At 43.9% G+C, this 23603-nt stretch overlaps 1 protein-coding gene across 1 annotated transcript in view; it reads left to right on the top strand.

The window, feature by feature from the left end:
* LOC308590594 (phospholipase A2 inhibitor gamma subunit B-like) overlaps nt 1–23603 on the top strand; it is a 39621-nt gene that overhangs the window by 5796 nt on the left and 10222 nt on the right. Inside the window, exon 2 of the mRNA XM_081200786.1 lies at nt 134–286. Coding sequence (XP_081056912.1) covers nt 151–286 — 136 coding nt within the window. The 5' untranslated portion in view covers nt 134–150. The remainder of the gene's footprint in view (nt 1–133; nt 287–23603) is intronic.

Raw genomic sequence — 23603 nt, 5'->3', positions numbered from 1 at the left:
GCTTTTCTTGATGGTCAGATCTCCTGCCCCTGTGGATCAGCAAACATAAGGTGATCATCAACCCTTTCCACATAGGTGGACCAGCCCTATCTCCAGGTCTAGTTATTTCCTTTTCCAATTCTTTCTTTTATAGCACATTTGGGGTCAGCAATGGTTCTCAAGTCCTGCATCGATACAGACTTGTGCGATGCAGACTATTCCAGTGCCTCCATAATGTCATCAATGTACATCCAGAGCAAGATCTCCTGCTGCAAGACAGATATGTGCAACAGCGGACCTCCCGAAAGTAAGTATCATCATCAGGAAAGATGGTCTCACAAAACTCAAGTAATGAGAGAGGTCAAAGAAAGACAAACAAGTTTTTGGCAGTATCCTGATGTCAGGGACTGGCAAGACAAGGAGGAATGGTGGCAGCCAGTCGCTCCAGGAGGTGCCTGAGGGTGACACTAGGAAAGAATAATGTTACTCACAGTTACTCTCCTGAAGCAGCTTCTGGTATTTACATCCTATGCTTTCCTCCAAAACTCTTGAGCTCCCGCTCACTATTTTAGCCTCAAAATACCCAGTAAAATAGGTTACGCTGAGAGATGGTTCCTGCCCCAGGCCACTCAGCAAGTGTCATGGCTACAGTGGAATTTTAACCCTGGTCTCCTAGATTCTAGTCCAACCCTCTAACCACTACACGTCACTGCCTCATTGGTTTCCCAGAGTTCTAGCCCCCAAACCTAGAGTGACCCATTTTCTTTGATGCATTTGCATTTGTACAGATATTTTTAGCGGGAGAGGCATCTGTCCTTCTTGTGTGGGAGGGAATTGATTTCTTTGAGGTTTGCATTCAGGGAATTGATATCTTCTGGTTAAAGAAAATGCTAATAAAGATATATTAGATGCAATGGACTCCAGTGATGCTTAGTTACATATTATAGAGGAACACTATACAGTGGTACCTAGGGTTACATACACTTCAGGTTACACACTCCGCTAACCCAGAAATAGTGCTTCAGGTTAAGAACTTTGCTTCAGGATGAGAACAGAAATCGTGCTCCGGCAGCACGGCGGCAGCGGGACGCCCCATTAGCTAAAGTGGTGCTTCAGGTTAAGAACAGTTTCAGGTTAGGAACGGACCTCCGGAATGAATTAAGTACTTAACCTGAGGTACCACTGTATTATTTTCCCCAACAAATGTTGCATTTGGTAAAATAATACAACAAAGACAAAGAGAAGAACAAGCAGGTGGTGCAAAAAATAAAAAGTAAAAAAGATTTACATTTGTTGCTCCACTCACTTTTGCAACAGGCCCTGCCACTGGCATGTGGCACTGAGAAGGTTGCCCTGAAGGAAATGTGGCCCTCACTGAAACAATTAATATGAAGGTTCCATCTTTAAGCCACGGCTAGGCTCCTGGCGTAGACCAGCTGCTGATACAGGCCTGTATCACCATCCTTTTCAAACTAGGGACAGAAGCTAAAGCTCTATGATGGAAGTTACTGTAACCTTACTCTTTGCTTTCAGCCTGCTCAGATTGAAGAACTTTCCATCTGTTAAATATATTATTTCTACTCCGGTGGGGAGTTTCCCTTTGACAAAGTGTAGGATCATGGCAATGAAAATAATGAATAGAGTTGGGGCAATAATACAACCCTGTTTAACACCTAATCCCACCGTGAATTGTTCACTTTGAGAGCCATTGTTATCTGCAATTGTTGCTGTCATATTATCATGGAGGAGTCGGATGATGCTTACAAATTTATCTGGGCAGCCAATTTTCAGAAGGACAGTCTATTACGATTTACAGTGTTGAACGCCTTAGGTCAAAAAACGACACATACGGGGGTTGGTTTTGATCTCTGCATTTTTCTTGAAGCTGTTGAGTGGTGAAAATCATGTCCACTGTCCCCCTAGAAGGCCAAAAACCATTTTGGGATTCAGGCACAGTCACCTCGGATATTGTTAAGAGATGGTTTGCTAAGATCCTTGCAAGAATGTTGCCACCTGCAGCTGATAGAAAGATGCCTCAATAGTTTCCGCAATCAGTTCTGTCACCTTTAAAAAAAATAATTGATAGTTTTGGCTTCCTTAAAGTTCTGCTGGGATCTCTTCTCCCTCCCAAATTTTTTGATGAGCTTGTGAGCTTGTGTAAGAATTTGTGAAAGGACCTCAGCAGCTATGGGAGAGTTGCGGTTAAGGAGATGTTGGTAACGTTCTTTCCAGCACAGTGCAATAGCTTCTTTATCTTTTAGACATGTGATATAATAATAATAATAATAATAATAATAATAATAATAATAATAATAATAATAATAATAATAATAATAATTTATTATTTATACCCCGCCCATCTGGCTGGGTTTCCCCAGACACTCTGGGCGGCTTCCAACTGAATATTAAAAACAGTACAGCAGATACTATCTGCTGAGCGTAGGGGGCATATGCCATGAATTATTGGCCCATAGATGGTCTTTGTGGCTTGGTTCACAGGCTGCAATAATGGATGTTTTTAGCTTGGTCCAGTGTTCCTCGATGTTATCAGGGAATTCTGAAAGCAGATGGCCCTTAAGAGTCATTTGGAAGCAATCCCACTTAATGGGATCTTGAAGGCCTTGGGTGTTCATTTTGCGCCTTGTTTTCCTTCCTTGAAGCCTGCGTTAAGGTATAATATTGATAACCATTGTGGAGCATATTAGTCAGTCCTGCAGTCGTCGGCACTCGTCATAGCTCTGGTAAGGAGCAGATAACGGCGATCTTTAGCACACACAATAACATAGTCTAAGACAGAGGCAGGCAACCTAAGGACCATGGGCTGGATGTGGCCCAATCACCTTCTCAATCCGGCCCATGAACGGTCCAGGAATCAGCATGTTTTTACATGAGTAGAATGTGTCCTTTTATTTAAAATGCATCTCTGGGTTATTTGTGGGGCATAGGAATTCGGTCATATTTTTTTTCAAAATATAGTCTGGCCCACCAAATGGTCTGAGGGATGGCGGACCGACCCATGGCTGAAAAAGGTTGCTGACCCCTGGCCTAAGAGGTGCCAGTGGTTTGACCGAGGATGCCTCCAGGGAGTTTTAAATTTATTTTTCTGTCAAAAGAGTGTGTTGGTAGTAACAAGGTAGTGCGCTGCACATATCGTCAAAAGTAAGATTCCGTTCTGGTTGCTGTTGCCAGTTCCTTTTTTCCCAATAGTCCCAGGCCACTGATTGAAATCTCGCCCAACTCCTGCATTAAAATCACCCAGGAGGATGAGTTTATCTTCCTTAGGCATCTCTGATAGAGCAGTATCCAGCTGAGAGTAAAAAAATTCTTTAATGTCTTCATCGGCATCCAGTGTTGGTGCATAAGCACTTATAGGAGTAGCCTGTTGGTTTTTGGTAAGCTTTATTTGGGGGGTTGAGAGTCACTCATTAATGCCAGTAGGGACTTCTGACGGGAGCTTCACAAGATCGTTTTTTATAGCAAAGGATACCCCATGTACCCGGATGTCAGGGAACTGCCATCAGAGCATCAGGTGGTGGAGGGACTCAGGCAGGATGAAAGAGACTCAACTGCTGAAGCAGGGACCAGCAGGGGGAGGAGTGGGTCTCTGAGGGAATGCGAGCAGGAGGGAGGGCTCAGGGAGGCTTCCAGCGAGAACAGTGGGGAGGTATCGGAGTCTCCCATAGGGAGACCCATACCTCGCAGGAAACTGTCACGCCGTGAGTCCAGGAGACGCGTTTCCGTTAAGGAACTTCTTTGTTGGAAACGCTTCCGCAGACAGCCACTGTCGGACTCTACTAGTGACTAGAGCAGACATGTCTGAGGAGCTCCGTCACACACGGAGGTTTGTGGGGGCGCACAAACTCTGAGGGAGCACGTTTTCACGCACAAGCAGCTAATCAAACCCTCACACCGAAGTTCTTGTTCAGATAGACCTTTCCAGAAGAAAGTGTAGTCTCCTTTTTCTTCCTTCAGTTGTCCCTCGTCTGCTCTTTGAGTCTCTTGAAGCGCTGCAATATTGATGTTAAAACGTTGCAGCTCTCTTGCAATGATGGCAGTTCTGCATTCAGAACGCTTGCTATCTGTGTTATCTGACAAAGTCTGTATATTCCATGTTCCAAAATTCAATTGTGTTTTACAACCGCTAGGTGGTGACCCCACTGTGTGCGGTCATCCAGTCAGGGGGAAAGGGAGGACGACTATGTTTAGGGCACCTTTTCTAGCCCCTGCCCCATTCCAGGGTGAGCAGAGTGGATCCTAAAAAGGGCTGCTCAGTCATGGATACAGCTGCCGAGCTGCTCAGCTGCCTCGTAACTTAATTTGAAACGACTGAATCTGTATGAACCACCCATGTGCTGGTTCATGACTAGGGGCTTCCAGATTTCATGATCCTGCCCCCATTACCATTTGTCGATTGCCAGGTGACTTTTGGGGTTTGGGTTTGGGATGGGTTTTTGGAAGACACCAGTACGTGAATTTGTTTTATGTGTGTAGATCAGTGCATGCTGACCAAGGCACAGTCTTCACAGTAGGGCTCTGTTCCGATGGCATGAGTAGTCGCAATGAACCAGTAGATTCCTATCTGCTGCAGCCCTTATCCACCTTCACATACCACTTATTATCATCCACCTGTTCTGCCGTTGAGGACTTTTTGGATCATTCTTTGTCTAGCTCCTTCCCTTTGACCTTACCGCCTTGGGTGACCCTGTTAGGAGTACAGGATTCCGGATGGCTTCACTCACACAGATCATAGGAACGTGCAAACCCACTCACCACAAAAAGCTGGTGATCCAGTGAGTAATAAGGCAGTATGATACGTCTGGATTCGCCAGGCCTTCTTCAAACATCTGCAACGTGGGCTCCTGCCTTCGCCAACAGAGGATATCTGCTTTCTAAGAGGATATCTGCATTATTTAATAACATAGCATAGTAAACTGCACATAGAACAAAACCAAAAACCATGTACCAATAACAAGATTACTTGAACAACATGCAGCATTCATGAGCAAAAATTACAAGGGAGCTTCACAGTTTTACCTTAGTGCTAGAAACATTCCTCACATGATGTTACTCACAGTCCCTCTCCTGCAGCAGCTTCTGATATTTACAACCCTACTCTTTCCTTCAAAGAGCTTAAGGTGGCGTGTCTGGCTCTCCTGCTCTCCATTTTAGCCTCAAACACCCGTGTAAAATAAGTCAGGCTAAGGGGCAGTGTCTGGCCCCAGGTCACCCAGCAAGTGTTGTGGCTCAAGTACAGATTAGAACTCTGGTCTCCTCCCACCCTTGTTCCTGATATAGATGTTCACATTCCCGTGTACCTGATGTAGACCTTCACTCACCCCTCCCTTCTTGGTGGGAGGCGGCACCATATTGTGGTTCACCTTAGCATTCCCAACACCCTAGTGTAAGCTTTTATTGTAAACACTATAACAACACTAGGACCAAGAATTCTGGGAGTGGTGCTGAGAGTTAATTGGGAAACCCCTATTCCCTTCACAGAGCTATGGATTAACAAACAAACCCCACACAATAGCTCTTATTAGATACCATTTTTTCTTTGGTGAAATCATTATTTTACCAAAACTAAGCACACGTTTTCCCAGAAGTGATGTTTTTAAGGATAAAATTACTAAGAGCTTTCTTTCTCTTTCCCGCTCTCAGGAAGAGGGCCATTTTGTAGAATTTTATCATTGTTTATGTCCATTCGTGGCTACCATTTTATCTCTCAGAATGCCCCCCCCCAGTGGTGCTCAGTGCTAAGCCCAATTGCTTAAAGTGGGATCCCTTTGCTTGAAATGTATGCTGTGAATGTGGCCCCAGCCAGAAATCCCTTGCACCATGCCTTAATGTAGCCCTGGATGAATGGAGCATGGCTGAAGCACTCCACTTGGAGAAGTGCTGGAAGGTGGTAGGCATCGCTCTTTGAAGGAGGAGTACAATTCCCACCCCTCACATACAGCAAGTTGTGGTTTGCATCTGCAAAAGAAATACATTGACTAACTGCAATGTTGGTGTGGTGTGGTGATTGTTTTCCAGTGCCTGAGCATGAGACGAGGGAGCCCAATGGGTTGAAGTGCCCGAGTTGCTTCTCCACCTTGACAGATGAGTGTGAGGGCAATAAGACCGTCAGCTGCAGAAATGAGGAGGATCAATGCTTCTACGCTGGGGGTCGCATGAAGTTCGGTGAGTCTTGTATAATGGAGTGCAGCTAGGGCCCCATCTTTAAGGAAGCATCATGCCACTTTGAGCAGTCATGGCATCAGCTAAAAGACGCTGGGATACTTTGTTTATTAAGCGTGCTGAAAGTTATTAGGAGACCCACGTTGCCCTCACAGAGTGTGTGGGATGGGCAAGAGCCCAAGGAGGAGGGATGTGTGCACAAGGAGGTGGGAGGAGGAGGAGAATACAGGGAAGGGACTAGTGATTTCTGGGGTTCTTGCCTGGAACCCTGCACCAGTTTATTCCATTTTCCCCCAGAAAAAAAGCCTATTCAGATAGGGACATGCTCTATTCCCTTTTGCTGTTCATTCCATTGAGTTTTAAATGTTTTAATGGTTTTAACTGCTTTTATTGCTAGTGTAAGTATTTCTTGTAAACCCCTAGCAGTTTTTACAGCAATCAAGCGATTTATAGATTTTGTTAAATAAAAATGCATCTTAAAATGGCACTTTACATTGGGGGGGGGCAGGATGGAGACCCACAGGCCCAGGGGCCAAAGGCTCTAGGACACTCTCTCTCTCTCTGGCCCTTCGGATCCTCCTTAGCCACACCTCCTCTCCCTAAGCCACACCCTTCGCAAGCCCCACTTCATACCCTACCTGTATGCTTTGGCCTGGCTGGATTGTTGCCCCTGGACTCTTGGTTACCTGGAGGGAGAACAGAGAGGGGTGTTTGAGTGTATGTATAAAATAGACTGCCGTGTAAAGGTGAATTTTACATATGTTTCCATTGGCATGTGGACCTCCCAGAAGGTCACCCAGACTGGAAAAAGGCTCTTGGTCTGAAAAAAGTTCCCCACCCTTCTGTTTGAGGGAGAGGGTTTTGGATTTCAAAAGCATATGTATGTTTTTTTTTTCCAACAGGGGGAAGCACCATGATGGGCGCTGTCCGAGGCTGTGCAACAGCTAGTATGTGTGACTACGGTGAAGGGATGATGGAGACTGGTCTTGAATCATTAGGAGTTGAGGTCACTCAAGCAGAGTGCACTGAAGCAATAGACGACGATGCCAATGAGCTGTAGCTGAGGGAAGGCAAACCTCCGCCACCCAGAAAAGCCCACCATTTATGGAAATTGGTGGCCTAGTGGTTGAAGCAGGGGTGGTCTCAGCCTGAGGACTCCCAGGCTTTCTTTCTAGAAGTTTAGAAGCTCCTCCTCAAAGACAGGCTGCATTTGACTTTCATGCACAAATGAGGTCATTGAATCATGTCCAAAATAAATATATATGGCAAATAATGTGTGTTGTATCATTTATCCAAATGCAACATTTGTTGGGGGAAATAATAGTGCTTGGGGATGGGAGCAAGATTTCAGGTTTGAAATCCCTCACCAGCCTTCCATGTCAAATTTAATTGTGTCTACTTTGTGCTCCCTTGTTGTCAGGGGTAGTGCATCCCGTTTCACCACAGCAGCCATGCTACGTGACCCCCACCAAAGCATCCCTTTCCACTTTGAGGCAATCAAGATTTGTGCTAATGTTAGATTTTCCACAAGCTTCAACTGGCACTGCTTGCATTCGCCTGCTGAACCAGTCCAGCTGTTACAGAACCCTGTTGTCGAAATGGACAGCAACACCAGTCAACCCCCCCCCCCTTGTGATTCCTGACATTCAGAGGAATACTGTCTCCAACACTTGAGGAAGAACATGGCCAACTTGGTTAGTAGCCATTGTTAGTCTTCTCCTCCATTATTTTCTTCTAATCCTCAATCAAACACATCCACGTTGCTGCCCATCTTTACTTCCTGAGAGCAAATTCCAGAGTTTAACTATGTGCTATTTCAAGCAGCACTTTCTTCCATCTTTCTCAGATCTTCCAACATTCACTGCCATTGTCTGCCCACAAATTCTAGTGTTATGAAAAAGGAATAAAAGCCTTTCTCTGTCCTGGTGCACTAATGGCTTCCTGTGAATTGAAGGCTGACTAAACCTCTGATGTGTAGGGAGCTACAAGAATTGCCCCAGCCAAAGGATCTCAGTGCTTGAGGTGTAGCATAAGGGTTTGTGCACTCCTCAAGGCACTTTGGGCTCACATTGCTCAGGAATCAGTGGAAATAAACATAAGCACCTTGAATGTGACCTGGAAGAAAATTGGCAACAAGTGCCACTGTCTCAGCAACAGACAGACACATGGCCTGCTGTTATGAGCACTATAGCTGTTGTGTTCTGCACTAGCTGCAGCTTCTGTTTTTTTTTTAATGATATTTATTAAGAATTTTAGAGTTACAGAAACAGCAAAAAAGAAAAAGAAAAAGAAAAACTAGGGGGGGAAAGAAGAAACCACAATCAAACAATACAACAACACAATTAAAAGAAAAATAAGCCACAAACATTTAAAAACAAATCCAATATTCTCCAATCCTTAACTGCCATTACCTTCTTTCTTTGACCTCCTCACTCCTCCCTTTTTTTGTATCCTAGTTATTAATTGTCACAGCAAATCCTTTCCATTTTTCATAATTTTCTGTCATTACATTACCTTAATCTATTTTAACCTTATCTTACTATAGAAGACCCTAAAACTTAAAACTTAAATCTTATTTCATAACCCTAACATATTCTTACATAATTCTTTTAACATTTTTACTAAAGCCAAATAATTTCATTCCAGCATTTTTCTAACATTCATCAATTTTATAAAGCAGTCCTAATAAAAAATATATATATATTTTTTCTTCCAATCTTCATCCAGCGTCTCTTCCTCCTGGTCCCGGGTTTTGTCAGTCCTTTCTATCCCATCAATCAAGCGCATTAACCTGGTAATCTTGTATCCGAGGCCCTTAAGTCTCTTCCATGTCCCTTCCGCGGCACTTCTTCATATTTATACCTGTACTTTCCTTTGTCTCCTGCTCCTTTCACTCGTGGGAACTCCAACTTAACAGTGTTTTTGACCCTTCTCAACAAATCAGTCCCTTTTCCATATTCCACACAAAGCCCCATATGGTATTTAAGAACATGTTTCAAAGTCCCTCCAGAATTAAGAGCCCCCACAACCCCAAACATCTCACGGCCCATTGCCAGACTTGAAAAGTCCAAACATCCCTGCATAGGGGGGGTCTATACAACCCCCCATTTCCAAACCAAACCAAACTTTATCCTTCCAAATCTGGCTTTTTCCAAGTTCATTTGTCAAATCCAAAAACTCATGCAGCACTAGCTGCAGCTTCTGGACCTGATACAAAGACAGCCCCACTGCATGCTGGCATAATCAAGTATTGAAGTTACCAGTGCATGAACCCCTGTGTCCAGGCTGCCAAGCAATTGACCTGTCTTCAAGACACAGAAATCACTCATTCATAAGGCCTCTATGGCATCCAGGCACCAATCCAGAGTTTCACTCCAAAACTCCAATTGACTCTTCCCAACAGCTTCATATTGATGTTCAAGAGCCACTGCACACCCTCCAATATTCCTCAGATGAAAACATGGACATTTCTCACTCCCCACCCACAACTGACACACACCCCATTTTGGTCCCCCACCCCATGCCCCCACACAGCATTTTCTATCAGAAGAATGGCAAGTTCCACAGCCACATCACGAACAGGACACAGCATGTATATCCTCCACTGACCTGAGAATACCCTATAATCCCTGTTTTATTTTATTTCATGTTTGGCATGTTTACAAAAAGAAAAGAATGCACCAATAAATATTTTTTTGAAAGTGGCAAGAAAGTGGAAGTCTGATATATAAACAGAGTTTGGAATTTTGCTGACCAATATCACCTGCCAGAAGGGTTCTGGACTCTTGGAAAAGTCAGTTTGATCCCCCCTCCCCATTATATATCATGCCCCAAGAGACCATAGCCTTCCTACAGGTCTACCACATGTGACAGAATGACCCCTTGCCATTCTTACATTTCCAACTTTTTTTGGTACATTCTTATATATTTGATCTAAGCTCTTTAGAGTTAAATAACATCGATACATCACCTTATAATAATTAACTCTTATAGTATGAAGAAGAAGATGGTGAAGGAAGAGGACATGAGCCCAATGTCACTCTCCCCACCCTCTCCATTGTGATTATCAACATCTGGGAGTCCCATTCCTCTTAGAAGAAACAATATGAAGAATCTAAGCTGACAGTAAATTATATAGCAACATTATATATTACGCAAACATATACATAATACTAACATTGCACCAACAAAGCTCTCCCAGGACATCTGTGATGCTGCCACTCTCCCTCTCTCATTGTCCAAATGCCAAATCCACATCATTCACACTATCTTTGACTTTCATTAGCATCACAAGTTAAACAAAAGCAAAGAACGTGGAGCTGTGCTTGTGTATATCCAGTCCCAGTAAAAGATGGTCCCTAAAATCTGCAAGCTCCTCTGGACACAGACCTGCAACCCCCCCCCCCACCTGCTCTTAACTCTGTTGTTGTTTAGTCGTGTCTGACTCTTTGTGACCCCCTGGACCAGAGCACCCCAGGCACTCCTCTCATCCACTGCCTCCAACAGTTTGGTCAAACTCATGCTGGTAGCTTCAAGAACACTGTCCAACAATCTCGTCTTCTGTCGTACCCTTCTCCTTGTGCCCTCAATCTTTCCCAGCATCAGAGTGTTTTCCAGGGAGCCTTCTCTTCTCATAAGGTGGCCAAAGTATTGGAGCCTCAGCTTCATGATCTGTCCTTTCAGTGAGCACTCAGGGCTGATTTCTTCAGAATGGATAGGTTTGATCTTTTTGCAGTCCATGGGACTCTCTTAACTGTAACCAACTTATTTATAAAGAGCAAGTGGACCAATTCTGTACCCCAAACAAGTGCATTTAATGGGACAGAGGAAATCTAGATCATGAGTCACTGTGCATTTTATTACTGCACAACAATGGAAACCGGACAGACACTTGTCTCCCCTTACCAAAAATAAATAAATTTGTGTTTCTGACTATCAGAGAAATCTGGCAAAATTGCCTGGACTTCTGGAAATCTAATCCAATTTCACTGCTGAGCTTTGAATTCTGGTGTCAACTGATGGGGCTTCACTTCCTGGGTGGTGAAATTGAGGGTGCCACAGGTTAAAGGGGGGACATGTCCTGGGAGCTCTTGGAAGGGGGAAGAGATTGATTTACCCCAAATGCAACTGAATTTAATGGGAGTGAGGGGATCCGGGTCACTGTGCATTTTATTACTATGCCACAAGGGAAACTGTGGACAGACATTTGTCCCTCTTTCAAAAAAGTTCATGCTGTCAGGGAAACTGCCTTGGCTTCCAGAAACCTAATCCAATTTCAGTGCTGTAACCTGATGGGACTCGTTTCCCCACATCCAGGGTTGATAAATTGAGGCTGGAACAGATTAGGAGGGACGTGTCCTTGGATTTCTTGGAATGGGGAAGAGAATTAATTAGTTTTCAACACTGTGCTTTACATTATAGTATAGCATGATTAGAATTCTAAAAATTTGTGACACTGTCCTGAACCCATTGTTCCTGGGTGCTGGCAAAGTGCTCCTTGCAATCCTCTACAAATTCCTCCAACTAAGCCTTAGTTCCTTGCTTGTTCTCGAACTCCTTCTTGGTTCTTCAGCTCTCAAGAATGATGAAGACACTCCTGATCTCCTGCCTCCTCTTGACCCTTCTGAATCCAGGTGAGCAGAACCACAGCTGCTGGGCTGTTCATCATGTTTCCTGGAAGGAATTAAGTGGGGGGGGGGGAATCAGCCATTAAAGCAGGAGAAGAAAGGAACAAGGACTTGTGCTTCCTTTGAAAGGGAGAGGAATAAATAATATGGTCAAGCTACAAGGGATCTTCAATCAGGATAATTTGTTCCCAATATTTATATTTGTTTTTATTTAACCAAATCCATACTGAGAGGTGCAGTATCCCCAAGTCCATTGGGGGAGCAATGGGGGCAGTTGCCCACTCTTGGGTAAACCAGAATCCAATCTACAACAAAGAGTATGTTTCTTGAACTTCTTTCCTTTTTGCTTACCTCATCGTCCACTCAAATTCTGCCCCTTCTTCCTGAAACTTTGTTCTCAATATTAAATATTTATTTTACCAAATGCATACAGAGGTGTGGCATCCCCAAGTACATTGGGGGAGCAAAAGAGGCAGTAGTTCACTCTTCAATAAACCAGAATCCTAGCTTAAATTTAAAGCAGTGGTGTCCAAACCTTTTTCAAAGAGGGCCAGATTTGATGAAGAGAAAAGCTGTGGGGCCCGACCAAAGGACCAACCAAAGTTGTTGAGCATTTTTAGGACTGAAGTTGTTTAGATTTTTTCAGGATTTTACCCCAGGAAAATAAACTGCCACAGGGGCCGGATTAAACCGACCAGTGGGCCCCTGAAATGGACTTTGGCCATGCCTGATTTAAAGCAAAGAGTAAGTTGCTTACATTTGTAGAAACTTATGATAGGATCTCGAATCTACAAACATGAGTCCGACCATACTGCGGGAGGAAGTGGAAGACAGGAGTGCCTGGCGTGCTCTGGTCCATGGGGTCACGAAGAGTCGGACGCAACTAAACGACTAAACAACAACAACATGATAGGATAGGAGACAATGTATAGGCACAATTCTTCTCATATTTCAGAGCGGAATGATCCTGCCCCCCCCCTGAAATCTTTTAGTTTGCTGGTGTTACACACACCCCCAATCTCTCAGTGGAGTCAGATTCCAGGGGTACCAGATGTGCTTACCAGAGTCTGTCATGTTTGCTGGTGCTGATGGGAGTTGTAGTACAACAACTTCGGGAGGGTTAAAGGTTTCCCCACACCTTCTCTACTGGTCCTCTCCCTCAGCCTGCAGGAGCCATCTTCAACAATCATTCTCTGGTCTATGCAAGGCCCACCCCTATTCAGAGAGTTTAAGAACTACAGAAGGAATATATACTAATTTGCAGAAACTAGTATTCAAATAGTGCCTCCAATGTTGCAGAAAAAATATATCAATTGAGGATGGTAACCATGTATTTCTCTAGTTCGCTTTTGAAGCTATCACATTCGGTGGCCTTTGCTGACTCTCGTAAGATGGAGTTTGTAGCAGAAAGTGTTCTGTTCCTGTACCTTGACGCAGACCTATTCCTCCTACACAGTTACTAAAGTTTTCTAAACCCATTTTCCCCCTGTCTGCAGTGGCATCTCTGACATGTGAGTCTTGTTTCAATGAAGGAAAAGATTGCAAAAACGCCACCACTGAGGAGTGTGACGAGTCCAATGATCAGTCCTGCATGTCTGCCCTTGGAGTTGGCAAACTGTGTAAGTGAGAAGAACTTTCAACCTCCTTGATCACCAAAACGTAAACCCCCTGACTCACTTTATAAGGCCATATGTTAGCCACAAGCCATGGAACATGACTTTTAATAAAGTAGTATTCTAGCCTCTGCATTGCCTGTAGGAGCAAGGAAGAAATTCAAGTCAGTTCATATTTAAAGGTGCATTTACTCAACTGGCAGAGCAAAACAAAGCCATCCTTGAGAATCTGCCCTTCTCCCATTTTTGCAATTCAGTTGTCCGGCCATGTAATCAATATACAAATGCACATACTAGGGTAAAGTGTGCATATAAGAAGCTACAACAAAATCAAGCAACAGTCACCTAATTCATAAGAAGAGCTAAAAATAAAGATAGAAAAGATGGATATCAGTAACTGTAGGAATGAAAAATCACAGGAGACGAGAGGCAGGTGTAACATGAGGCGTCTGTCAGGGCGGACCTTGAGAGCCTCTTTTATTGAATATTACAAGCATTGCTAACAGGTGGGCCTGTGGCTGATTGGTTGATACATACACACAGAAACTTGTGATTGGTTTAAGAGAGTTTGTGTACTGGTCCAGTAAACGCTTCCGCTGCGCCACCAGCAACAGCTCTCTTTGCAGAGTATTAATTAAGTCCAGTGCAGAGATTCTTGTTGCAGCACAAGCTTCAGAGTCTCAGCAGCAAAGAAATAACGACACAGGGAAGCCTGTCTTTCCAAAGACAGGTTTATTGCAGAAAGATAACAGAAACACCTCCGGAGCTTTCGGACATTTTTGCTTCACGCCCCACACACAGAGAAAACAAACACTCTTTATATACTGAGCAACTTAACAACTTAACAACTTAACGAGCTTGACTACTTAAAGTTACATGACATTGCTAACTTGCCAGCGTCTTAGGTTTCAAACCCTAACATGGTTAACATAAGCACAAGGTGGGGATTACATGTGAGAGGTGGGATTTACATATGATCATTTATCACTGATACATTAAAGGCTGAGAATCGGAGCTAGAACTAGACAGGCATGAAGCCTCCTAATTGAATTGTAACTAGAGATTAATATGGCACAAACAATATAACAATCAAGTTCTGTAGATGTGGTCAGCTAGGCATGGAGAGCAGGTTCGTACAGTGTGTGCAAAAGCAGGGAAAAACCTACAAGCAAAACTTCTCAGAAAGCAAGAGAAAGGAGGAACAAGGCTTCCCCAAAATGGAGCAGTTTTGTGCAGAAAGAGACTAACAGTTATGTGCAGAAAGAAGACTTCCCTTTATCTCCCCCTTTCTTTTCTTGTTAGCAAGGCGTTTTGGGTAAATAAGGCAAAAATATTTCGGGATTAGTGGTGTGCCAGCGAATGCCCAAAATAAGTTCGCCAGGGTCGGTGGGACAAGAATATTTCGGGATACGTGGTCTGCCAGCGCATGCCCAAAATAAATCCGTCCAGGATCGATGGAACAAGAATATTTCGGGATACGTGGTCTGCCAGCGTATGCCCAAAATAAATCCGTCCACATCTCACCATAGGTTTACTGTTGGTGTTGCCATTTCACAAAGTAGGCAGCAAGGAGTTTATTGGGTGGTTGAGGGGGAGAGAAAAGGCGAGAGAAAAGACTTATGAGGCCAGGAACGCATTGAAGGAAGCAACATAACAAAATTAAGATGCATATAATGACAAGGGCATATTTAAAGAGATTACGAAGCCAAGTAAGATTAGGTAGCCAAGCAATAAGCCACTGGGTGAAAGAATCCCAGAGGCCAGAAAATCCAATGTCTTGTGTAATGTGGTGTGTAAGATTTTGCAATCCATAATGATTCACATCCATAATGATGAAGCATCAGCAAATAGTGATAGCAGAACGATTTTGTAAAAGTCCATAGTGAAATTCACTCTGTTCTTTATTCAAAAGGTGAGAAGCTTGTGAAGTAAAATTCAGGGCTTTTTCTGCAGAACAAGCTAAAGAATTAATGTTCATACGATTCTGTACAGCCAATCCAGGGACTCCTAGGAGAGAAACAACTAAAGCGATATATTCAGACCTACTGAAAAAGGAGACAAAAGCATCACAATCATTAGTCAATTCCACATTTCGGGCATTTTTTGGAAGGTCTAGCCTTGTTGGCAGTGCCATCCTTGCTAGCCCCCCCCCCCCCGCCAGGGGCTCTGCATTGTTTAGCAAAATGGCCAGGGCACTTGCAGCTAGAGCAATTCCTGTTACATAGGAGGATTTTAAACCAGAATCAACAATGGCCCTTCTTAATTCTCGCATTACAGAATAAGAAAGGGTTTCATATAGCACCTGTTGTTGTGCTGTGCCTGGGTTTGCATAAGAAATAGGGAAAGCAGATGGCAACACCCCAGCCCACTCAGACTCTTCCTCTAAGGATAGGAGCCCTTTCTGCCTTGCCTGGGAAAGTGCTAGACGCACAGCTCCAGTAGGAGCAGATGCAGGCAAAGGAGACACAGGAGGGAGGGAAGGGGGGATGGGGGTGGGCTGAGGCATAGCTCCTGTATGAGCAGATGCAGGAGGGGGGAAGGGGGAATGGGTGTGGGCTGAGGCATAGCTCCTGCAGGAGGGGGGGAAGGGGGGTGGATGGGATGGAAGCAGGCGAAGGAGGGAGGGATTGGCAGGATTGTGCAGGAGGCAAAAGCTTGGGGTAAGGAGGGGGATTGTCTGCAATAGTTAGAAGTGCAGGAGCCGTGGGAGACGCCTGCGGGGGCAGGGGCCCTAAGTTTGCCACGGCATCTGCACATTTCTGCCAAGTAAGCAGACAGTGAATGGGGCCCTGGGTTCTGCAAAAAGAGTTTTTCCAATCTTTTGCCAAGCCTCTACCCCCAAGGAGCCCGCCTCAGGGTACCAGGGACATTGAAATGCAATCTCACATAGCAAACGTTCAATTTTCTTTAAAGAAACATGAGCACCTGCACCTCTCTGTCTGACTAAATGAAGCAGTTCAGTAGCATGCACTTTCTGGGACTTTGTAAGCTCCACCCCCCATACTCACGGTGTAGCCGGCTAAGACTTCTCCAGTTGAGTGAAGTATGAGGCTGGCTGGCTGCTCGGCTGCGCAAGGGATCTGGCACATCGGGGTCACCAGATGTAGGAATGAAAAATCACAGGAGACGAGAGGCAGGTGTAACATGAGGCGTCTGTCAGGGCGGACCTTGAGAGCCTCTTTTATTGAATATTACAAGCATTGCTAACAGGTGGGCCTGTGGCTGATTGGTTGAGACATACACACAGAAACTTGTGATTGGTTAACATAAGCACAAGGTGGGGATTACATGTGAGAGGTGGGATTTACATATGATCATTTATCACTGATACATTAAAGGCTGAGAATCGGAGCTAGAACTAGACAGGCATGAAGCCTCCTAATTGAATTGTAACTAGAGATTAATATGGCACAAACAATATAACAATCAAGTTCTGTAGATGTGGTCAGCTAGGCATGGAGAGCAGGTACAGTTTGTTTTCCATGAGCTTAGGATGTCTATTACTAATGATTGATCATAGCATGAAACAATGTAACAATCAAGTTCTGTAGATGTGGTCAGCTAGGCATGAAGAGCAGGTTCGTACAGTGTGTGCAAAAGCAGGGAAAAGCCTACAAGCAAAACTTCTCAGAAAGCAAGAGAAAGGAGGAACAAGGCTTCCCCAAAATGGAGCAGTTTTGTGCAGAAAGAGACTAACAGTTATGTGCAGAAAGAAGACTTCCCTTTAAGTAACAGCAACAAAACAAGCCAAACAATACCCCAACCCGAGTGTCGGTTCAGCAGCCTCAGCTTTTGTAGTTGGAGTCAGTCTGTGTGGTTCCTATCTCCCAGGCCAAGTGAAAAATGACCTGCAAGGGAGAGAGCTAGTCTGCCAGGATTCACAGCCAATATAGTCAACAAACATCCTGCCCCCCGCCCCAATGGGGGAAACCATGACTGCTTAAATCAGTATGACCCTGCAGATAGGGCCTAAGAGTAAAAATTACATTCACACTAAATGTTGATGGGGGTGAGAGTTGGAAACTGATATTAAAATGTGGAGAAATGAATTTCAAATAAGAAACCAAGAGAAACTGCCACTGACATATTGCCCTTCCTAATTGTCTGTTGTACATGCTCCCTTTATGAGCTCCAGCATCGACTCTCATTGGTCCAGTTACAGGGTGGAATTGATCACAATTTAAATCACTAGTCAGTAAAACTTGATTTAAAACATTTTTTTACATAAAGACTCATTCTTGCTGGTATAATCTTAATATTTACAACTAGATGAAGGTTTTGTTTTGGAATAATACATTTTCAGAGCAGTTTTTAAAGTTATATCAAAAATTACTGATTTGGTTATACTATTAGAAAAACATTGACAGATAATTATAAAATTTTTGTGAGGTTTAATAAATTAACTGTTTATATTTGGACTTCTTTTCTGCTGTATTTTATTGGAAGGAGAAAAAATAATCATTTCATTAATAGCAATTTAAATAATTTATTTAACTAAAACAATAACATTATAGCATATGTATCCATGTTTGTTAACTGATGTGATTAAACAATTTTTTTAGAAAAACCTTTGAGGGAGTTATAGCACACATGAAAAGCTTAAAACAAATCCTTATTTCCTGATGAGGATAGTCTTTGGACTGTAATGTAACTTAAATAGAAAACTATCTTGGGGGGGGGATACTCCCAAAAACCAATTTAAATTAAAAAAATCTGATTTAAATAAAAAAATTCTGATTTAAATTTAATCTGATTATTTTGATTTTTTAAATTGATTTTTATCCACTCTGTCATCCACCTTGGCAGCCACAAAACTTATTTCATTCATTAATTGCTTCCCATGAAGCCTCCTGAACTAATCCCACTCAATAAGGAGAAGGGTGGTAATAACCTCTAGACAGCCAAAGGTTCTCCAGTCCTGACTCACATTCAACAAATAGATAAAACTGGAGAACTCTCTTTCCACTCCAAGCAGGGCCAGCTCAACACAATTGGATACCTGAGGCAAACCATGAAATGTTCCCCACCCCACAGAAAGGAAAGAAAGGATGACTGAAGATTAGGCCTGAGCGATATATTGACATATCGCCCCAGGAAGGGCAGACCGTGATGACAGCTTCACTCAGCAGTAAGTCGCTGGGGAAACCCCCACCGATCATGAGTCCCTCTGGCTCCAGCACCCAGCACGCTGAGGAAAAACTAAACAAGCTGCTGCCTGGAGCTGGAGGCAGAGGGACTCATGATCGGTGGGGGCTTAATTAAAGATATATTGCTGAGTGAAATCATCATCGTGGTCTGTCCCATATATCTGCACTGGGAGAAAAAAGCTGCATGGACAAGGCTTATACATCTTGTTCCTCCCTCCCTCCTTAAACTGCTTGGGTTAAGAACACACCGCTGCCCTCGACTGAGCCAAGCAGTTCTGCGGAAACCCCAACCTGCCACTGGCTCACATGAGCAAGTCGTGGGGCGGGGGCTTTGTTAAAGTGCTCCCCCTCCCCAGCTGCAAGAGCCCCAGCCCCACTCCTGCTTGCACACAAGTAGGAGTGGTATCTCAGCTGCTAAGCAGGGGAACTGCGAGCTATGTCACCCTTTCCTGTTGAGGGGGCACGGCTGCCCATCTCTCAATGGAGAAGTTTGAAGGAGCCCCCACCTTGTGTGAGTCAACAGTGGAGTGCAGGCTCCAGGCGGAGACAACCTTGGCTGCCACCTGGCTGCCTTTTTCAGCACAGGAGGAAAGACTGAGCCCACTCTGCCAATCGAAGGCAGCCAGGCAGTGCATACAGCCCTGCAAGGCACAGGTAGGGTGGCTTTGCAGCCTGCGCTTTGCGAATGACCACCCCACAAGGAAAGAGGCAGTGTGCCTACATGGGCACCAGCGAGGTGGAGGGAGCCTCAGAAAGGAGCTCCAAGGTGGTATTTGCTAAAATGAATAGAACTTAAGATAAGGTATGTTGGAAATGTAAGGAGAAGGAAGGGAATTTCTTTCAAATGTGGTGGACGTGTCCTAAGATTAAAGTCTACTGGGATATGATATATAAAATACTTTTAGTAAAAAAAACCAGAGGCTTTTTTATTAGGGATAATAGGTGAAGAAATTCCCCCCCAAAAGACATAAATATATTTATGTATGCTACTACGGCAGAAAGGATACTTTTAGCCCAGAAATGGAAGCAGCAGGAACTTCCAACGTTGGACGAATGCCAGACAAAGATGATTGAATATGCCGAGCTGGCAAGACTGACAGAAGAAATCCGAAACCAGCAAGACGAACTGCTTGAAAAGGATTCGAGTAGATTTGTACAATATATGAATGAACATTGCAAACGTTTTAAAACATTTGCAGGATTGATTTAAAATATTTTGTTAGGTTATGATTTGATACCTGTTTATAAATATTAGAAGTAAGACTTTTAAGTATGGAGATAAGGTAAATAGGGTGATTTAGAAATGCGAAGATAAAAGTGATTGCATATGGAAGTCAGGGAGGGGGACGGGAGGAAGTCAAAGCTCAATTTGAGCAAAGATATATGTGATGAAGAAATTTTATTTGGTTGTTATAAAGGAAAAAAGAAATTTTAATAAACATTATATTAAAAAAGAAAAAGGAAGGAGCTCCAAGGTCCCTGCCACGAAAAACAGGGACATGGACTGCCGGTATGAGAGAGTCAGTGTGCTGGGTGCTGGAGGAAGAAGTAATCAGGATAGGCGGGGTTTCCAATTCCGATTTACTGCTGAGTGAAGCTGTTATCACGGTCTGCCCCTCATACAGAAGGCAGCAGCATCAGGCAATGCTTTTCTTGGTGGTCAGATCTCCTGCCCCTCGGGATCCTGCCACATAAGATGACCATCAATCCTTTCCTCATGGGTGGGCCAGCCCTATCTCCAGGTCTAGTTATTTCCTTTTCCAATTCTTTCTTTTATAGCACTTTTGGGGTCCAATATGGTTCTCAAGTCCTGCATCGATACAGAGTTGTGTGATGCAGACTATGCCAGTGCCTCAGTAACCTCATCAATGTACATCCACAGCAAGATCTCCTGCTGCAAGACAGATATGTGCAACAGTGGACCTCCTGAAAGTAAGTATCATCATCAGGAGAGCTGGTCTCACAAAACTCAAGCAATGAGAAAGGTCAAAGAAAGACAAACAAGCTTTTGGCAGTATCCTGATGTCAGGGACTGGCTAGACAAGGAGGAGTGGTGGCAGCCAGTCGCTCCAGGAGGTGCCTGAGGGTGACACTAGGAAAGAACATTTCAAACCTGATTCAGACTGGTGGGACAGGGAGGAGCCACTGACAGAGGGAACAAGCAGGGAAGCATTGGAGCCATAGTATGGGGGTGGCGGGAACTAATAGAACAAAACTCAAAATCACAATAAGATTACCTGAACAACATGCAGCATCTATTAGCAAAAATTACAAGGGAGCATCACAGTTTTACCTTAGAAACACCCATCCCATAATGTTACTCACAGTTCCTCTCCTGCAGCAGCTTCTGGTATTTACATCCTATGCTTTCCTCCAAAAAGCTTGAGCTCCCGCTCACCATTTTAGCCTCAAAATACCCAGTAAAATAGGTTACGCTGAGAGATGGTTCCGGCCCCAGGCCACTCAGCAAGTGTCATGGCTACAGTAGAATTTGAACCCTGATCTCTTAGATTCTAGTCCAACCCTCTAACCACTACACGTCACTGCCTCATAGGTTTCCCAGAGTTATAGCCCCCAAACCTAGAGTGACCCATTTTCTTTGATGCATTTGCATTTGTACAGATATTTTTAGCGGGAGAGGCATCTGTCCTTGTGTGGGAGGGAATTGATTTCTTTGAGGTTTGCATTCAGGGAATTGATGTCTTCAGGTTAAAGCAAATGCTAATAAAGATATATTAGATGCAATGGACTCCAGTGATGCTTAATTACATATTATAGAGGAACACTAACAGTGGTACCTCGGGTTACTTACACTTCAGGTTACATACGATTCAGGTTACACACTCCGCTAACCCAGAAATAGTGCTTCAGTTTAAGAACTTTGCTTCAGGATGAGAACAGAATTCATGCTCTGGCAGCACGGCGGCAGCGGGAGGCCCCATTAGCTAAAAAATAAAAAGTAAAAGAAATTTAAATTTGTTGCTCCACTCACATTCGCAACAGGCCCAGCCACTGGCATGTGGCCCTGAGAAGGTTACCCTGAAGGAAATGTGGCCCTCACTGAAACAATTAATATGAAGGTTCCATCTTTAAGCCCCGGCTAGGCCCCTGGATACACCAGCTGCTGATGCAGGCCTGTATCACCATCCTTTTCAAACTAGGGACAGAAGCTGGGGTTGCGATTTGAACCAAGAACCCCAAAGCTGGCAGCTGCGCTGAGCTGGAGCTTGGCTTAGTGAGCTACCATGAACTGCATACTGGGACCCTCAGGTGCAGAGGAAAATAGGAATAACAGCACACCAGGCAGGGCGACTGGCAAGGCAGTACCGTTATTCTTCTTCTTTGGCGATCACTCGTAGCCAAGTAAGATTGTCTTTCATAAACACAGTTTTAACAATGAGTCCGTAAGTGACTGTGGAGGCCAATTCTGGAACTACACCTCCTTCCACTGTGGGGACGTTGGTTTCTGGGTGGGAGTTGATCATGGTGTGGATTTGCCAAGCATGCCTTCCTCTTAGCACGTTTCTCCCTTACATTCTGAGTTCAAGTGTCTTCAAAGCCCATGACACCTTTGGTAAAGGCTGTTCTCCAACTGAAGCACTCGCAGGCCAGTGTTTCCCAGTTGTCGGTGTTTATACTTCATTTTTAAAGATTTGCCTTGAGACAGTCTTTAAACCTCTTTTGTTGACCACCAGCATTACACTTTTGATTTTTAAGTTCAGAATAGAGTAGTTACTTTAGAAGACGATCATCAGGTATCTGCACAACATGACCAGTCCAACGAAGATGATGTTGAAGAATCATTGCTTCAACACTGGTGTTATTTGCTTCTTCCAGTACACTTATATTAGTTCGCCTGTCTTCCCAAGTGATGTGTAAAAAATTTCAGAGACACCGTTGACGAAATCTTTCGAGGAGTTAGAGATGGTGTTTATAAGTGGTGCATGTTTCACAAGCATACAGTAAGGTTGGTAGTACAATACCTTTGTAAAAAAGCATTATGGTTTCCCTGTGAATGTCCCGGTCCTCAAACACTCTGCACTTCAATCGACAGAAAGCTGCACTCGCAGAGCTCAGGGATGCTGGATTTTGGGATAAGTGTTAGCCCTTGTGGAAAGATAACTGCCTAGGTAGGAGAAGTGATTGACATTTTCCAACGTTACACCATTGAGTTGGATTTGTGGAGCTGCAGAGGGGTTATTTTGTACTTGTTGGTGCAGTACTTTGTTTTTTGGGATGTTGAGTGACAGGCCAAACTTTTGGTAAGCTTCTGGGAAGATATTTAGGATGGTTTGGAGGTCATCCTCTGAGCGTGCACACACTACGTTGTCATTAGCATACTGAAGCTCTATGATGAAAGTTACTGTAACCTTACTCTTTGCTTTCAGCCTGCTCAGATTGAAGAACTTTCCATCTGTTAAATATATTATTTCTACTCCGGTGGGGAGTTTCCCTTTGACAAAGTGTAGGATCATGGCAATGAAAACAATGAATAGAGTTGGGGCAATAACACAACCCTGTTTAACACCTGATCCCACTGTGAATGGTTCACTTTGAGAGCCATTGTTATCTGCGTTTGTTGCTGTCCTATTATCATGGAGGAGTAGGATGATGCTTAAAAATTTATCTGGGCAGCCAATTCTCATAAGGACAGTCCACAGGGCATTACAATTTACAGTGTCGAAAGCCTTAGGTCAAAAAATGACATATATGGGGGTTGGTTTTGATCTCTGCATTTTTCTTGAAGCTGTTGAGTGGTGAAAATCATGTCCACTGTCCCCCTAGAAGGCCAAAAACCATTTTGGGATTCAGGAAGGGTCACCTCGGATATTGTTAAGAGATGGTTTGCTAAGATCCTTGCAAGAATTTTACCACCTGCAGCTAATAGAGAGATGCCTCGATAGTTTCCGCAATCAGTTCTGTCACCTTTTTTAAAAAAAAATATGATAATTTTGGCATCCATAAAGTCTGTTGGGATCTCTTTTCTCTCCCAGATTTTTTGATGAGCTTGCGAACCTCAGCAGCTACGGGGGAGTTGCAGTTAAGGAGATGTCGGTAAT

This window comes from Podarcis bocagei (genome assembly GCF_964188305.1).
Source record: "Podarcis bocagei genome assembly, chromosome: 7".
NCBI classification, from domain to species: Eukaryota; Metazoa; Chordata; class Lepidosauria; order Squamata; family Lacertidae; genus Podarcis; species Podarcis bocagei.
Note: the sequence above shows the minus strand (reverse complement) of the source record. Positions and strands in the feature narration are given on the sequence as shown.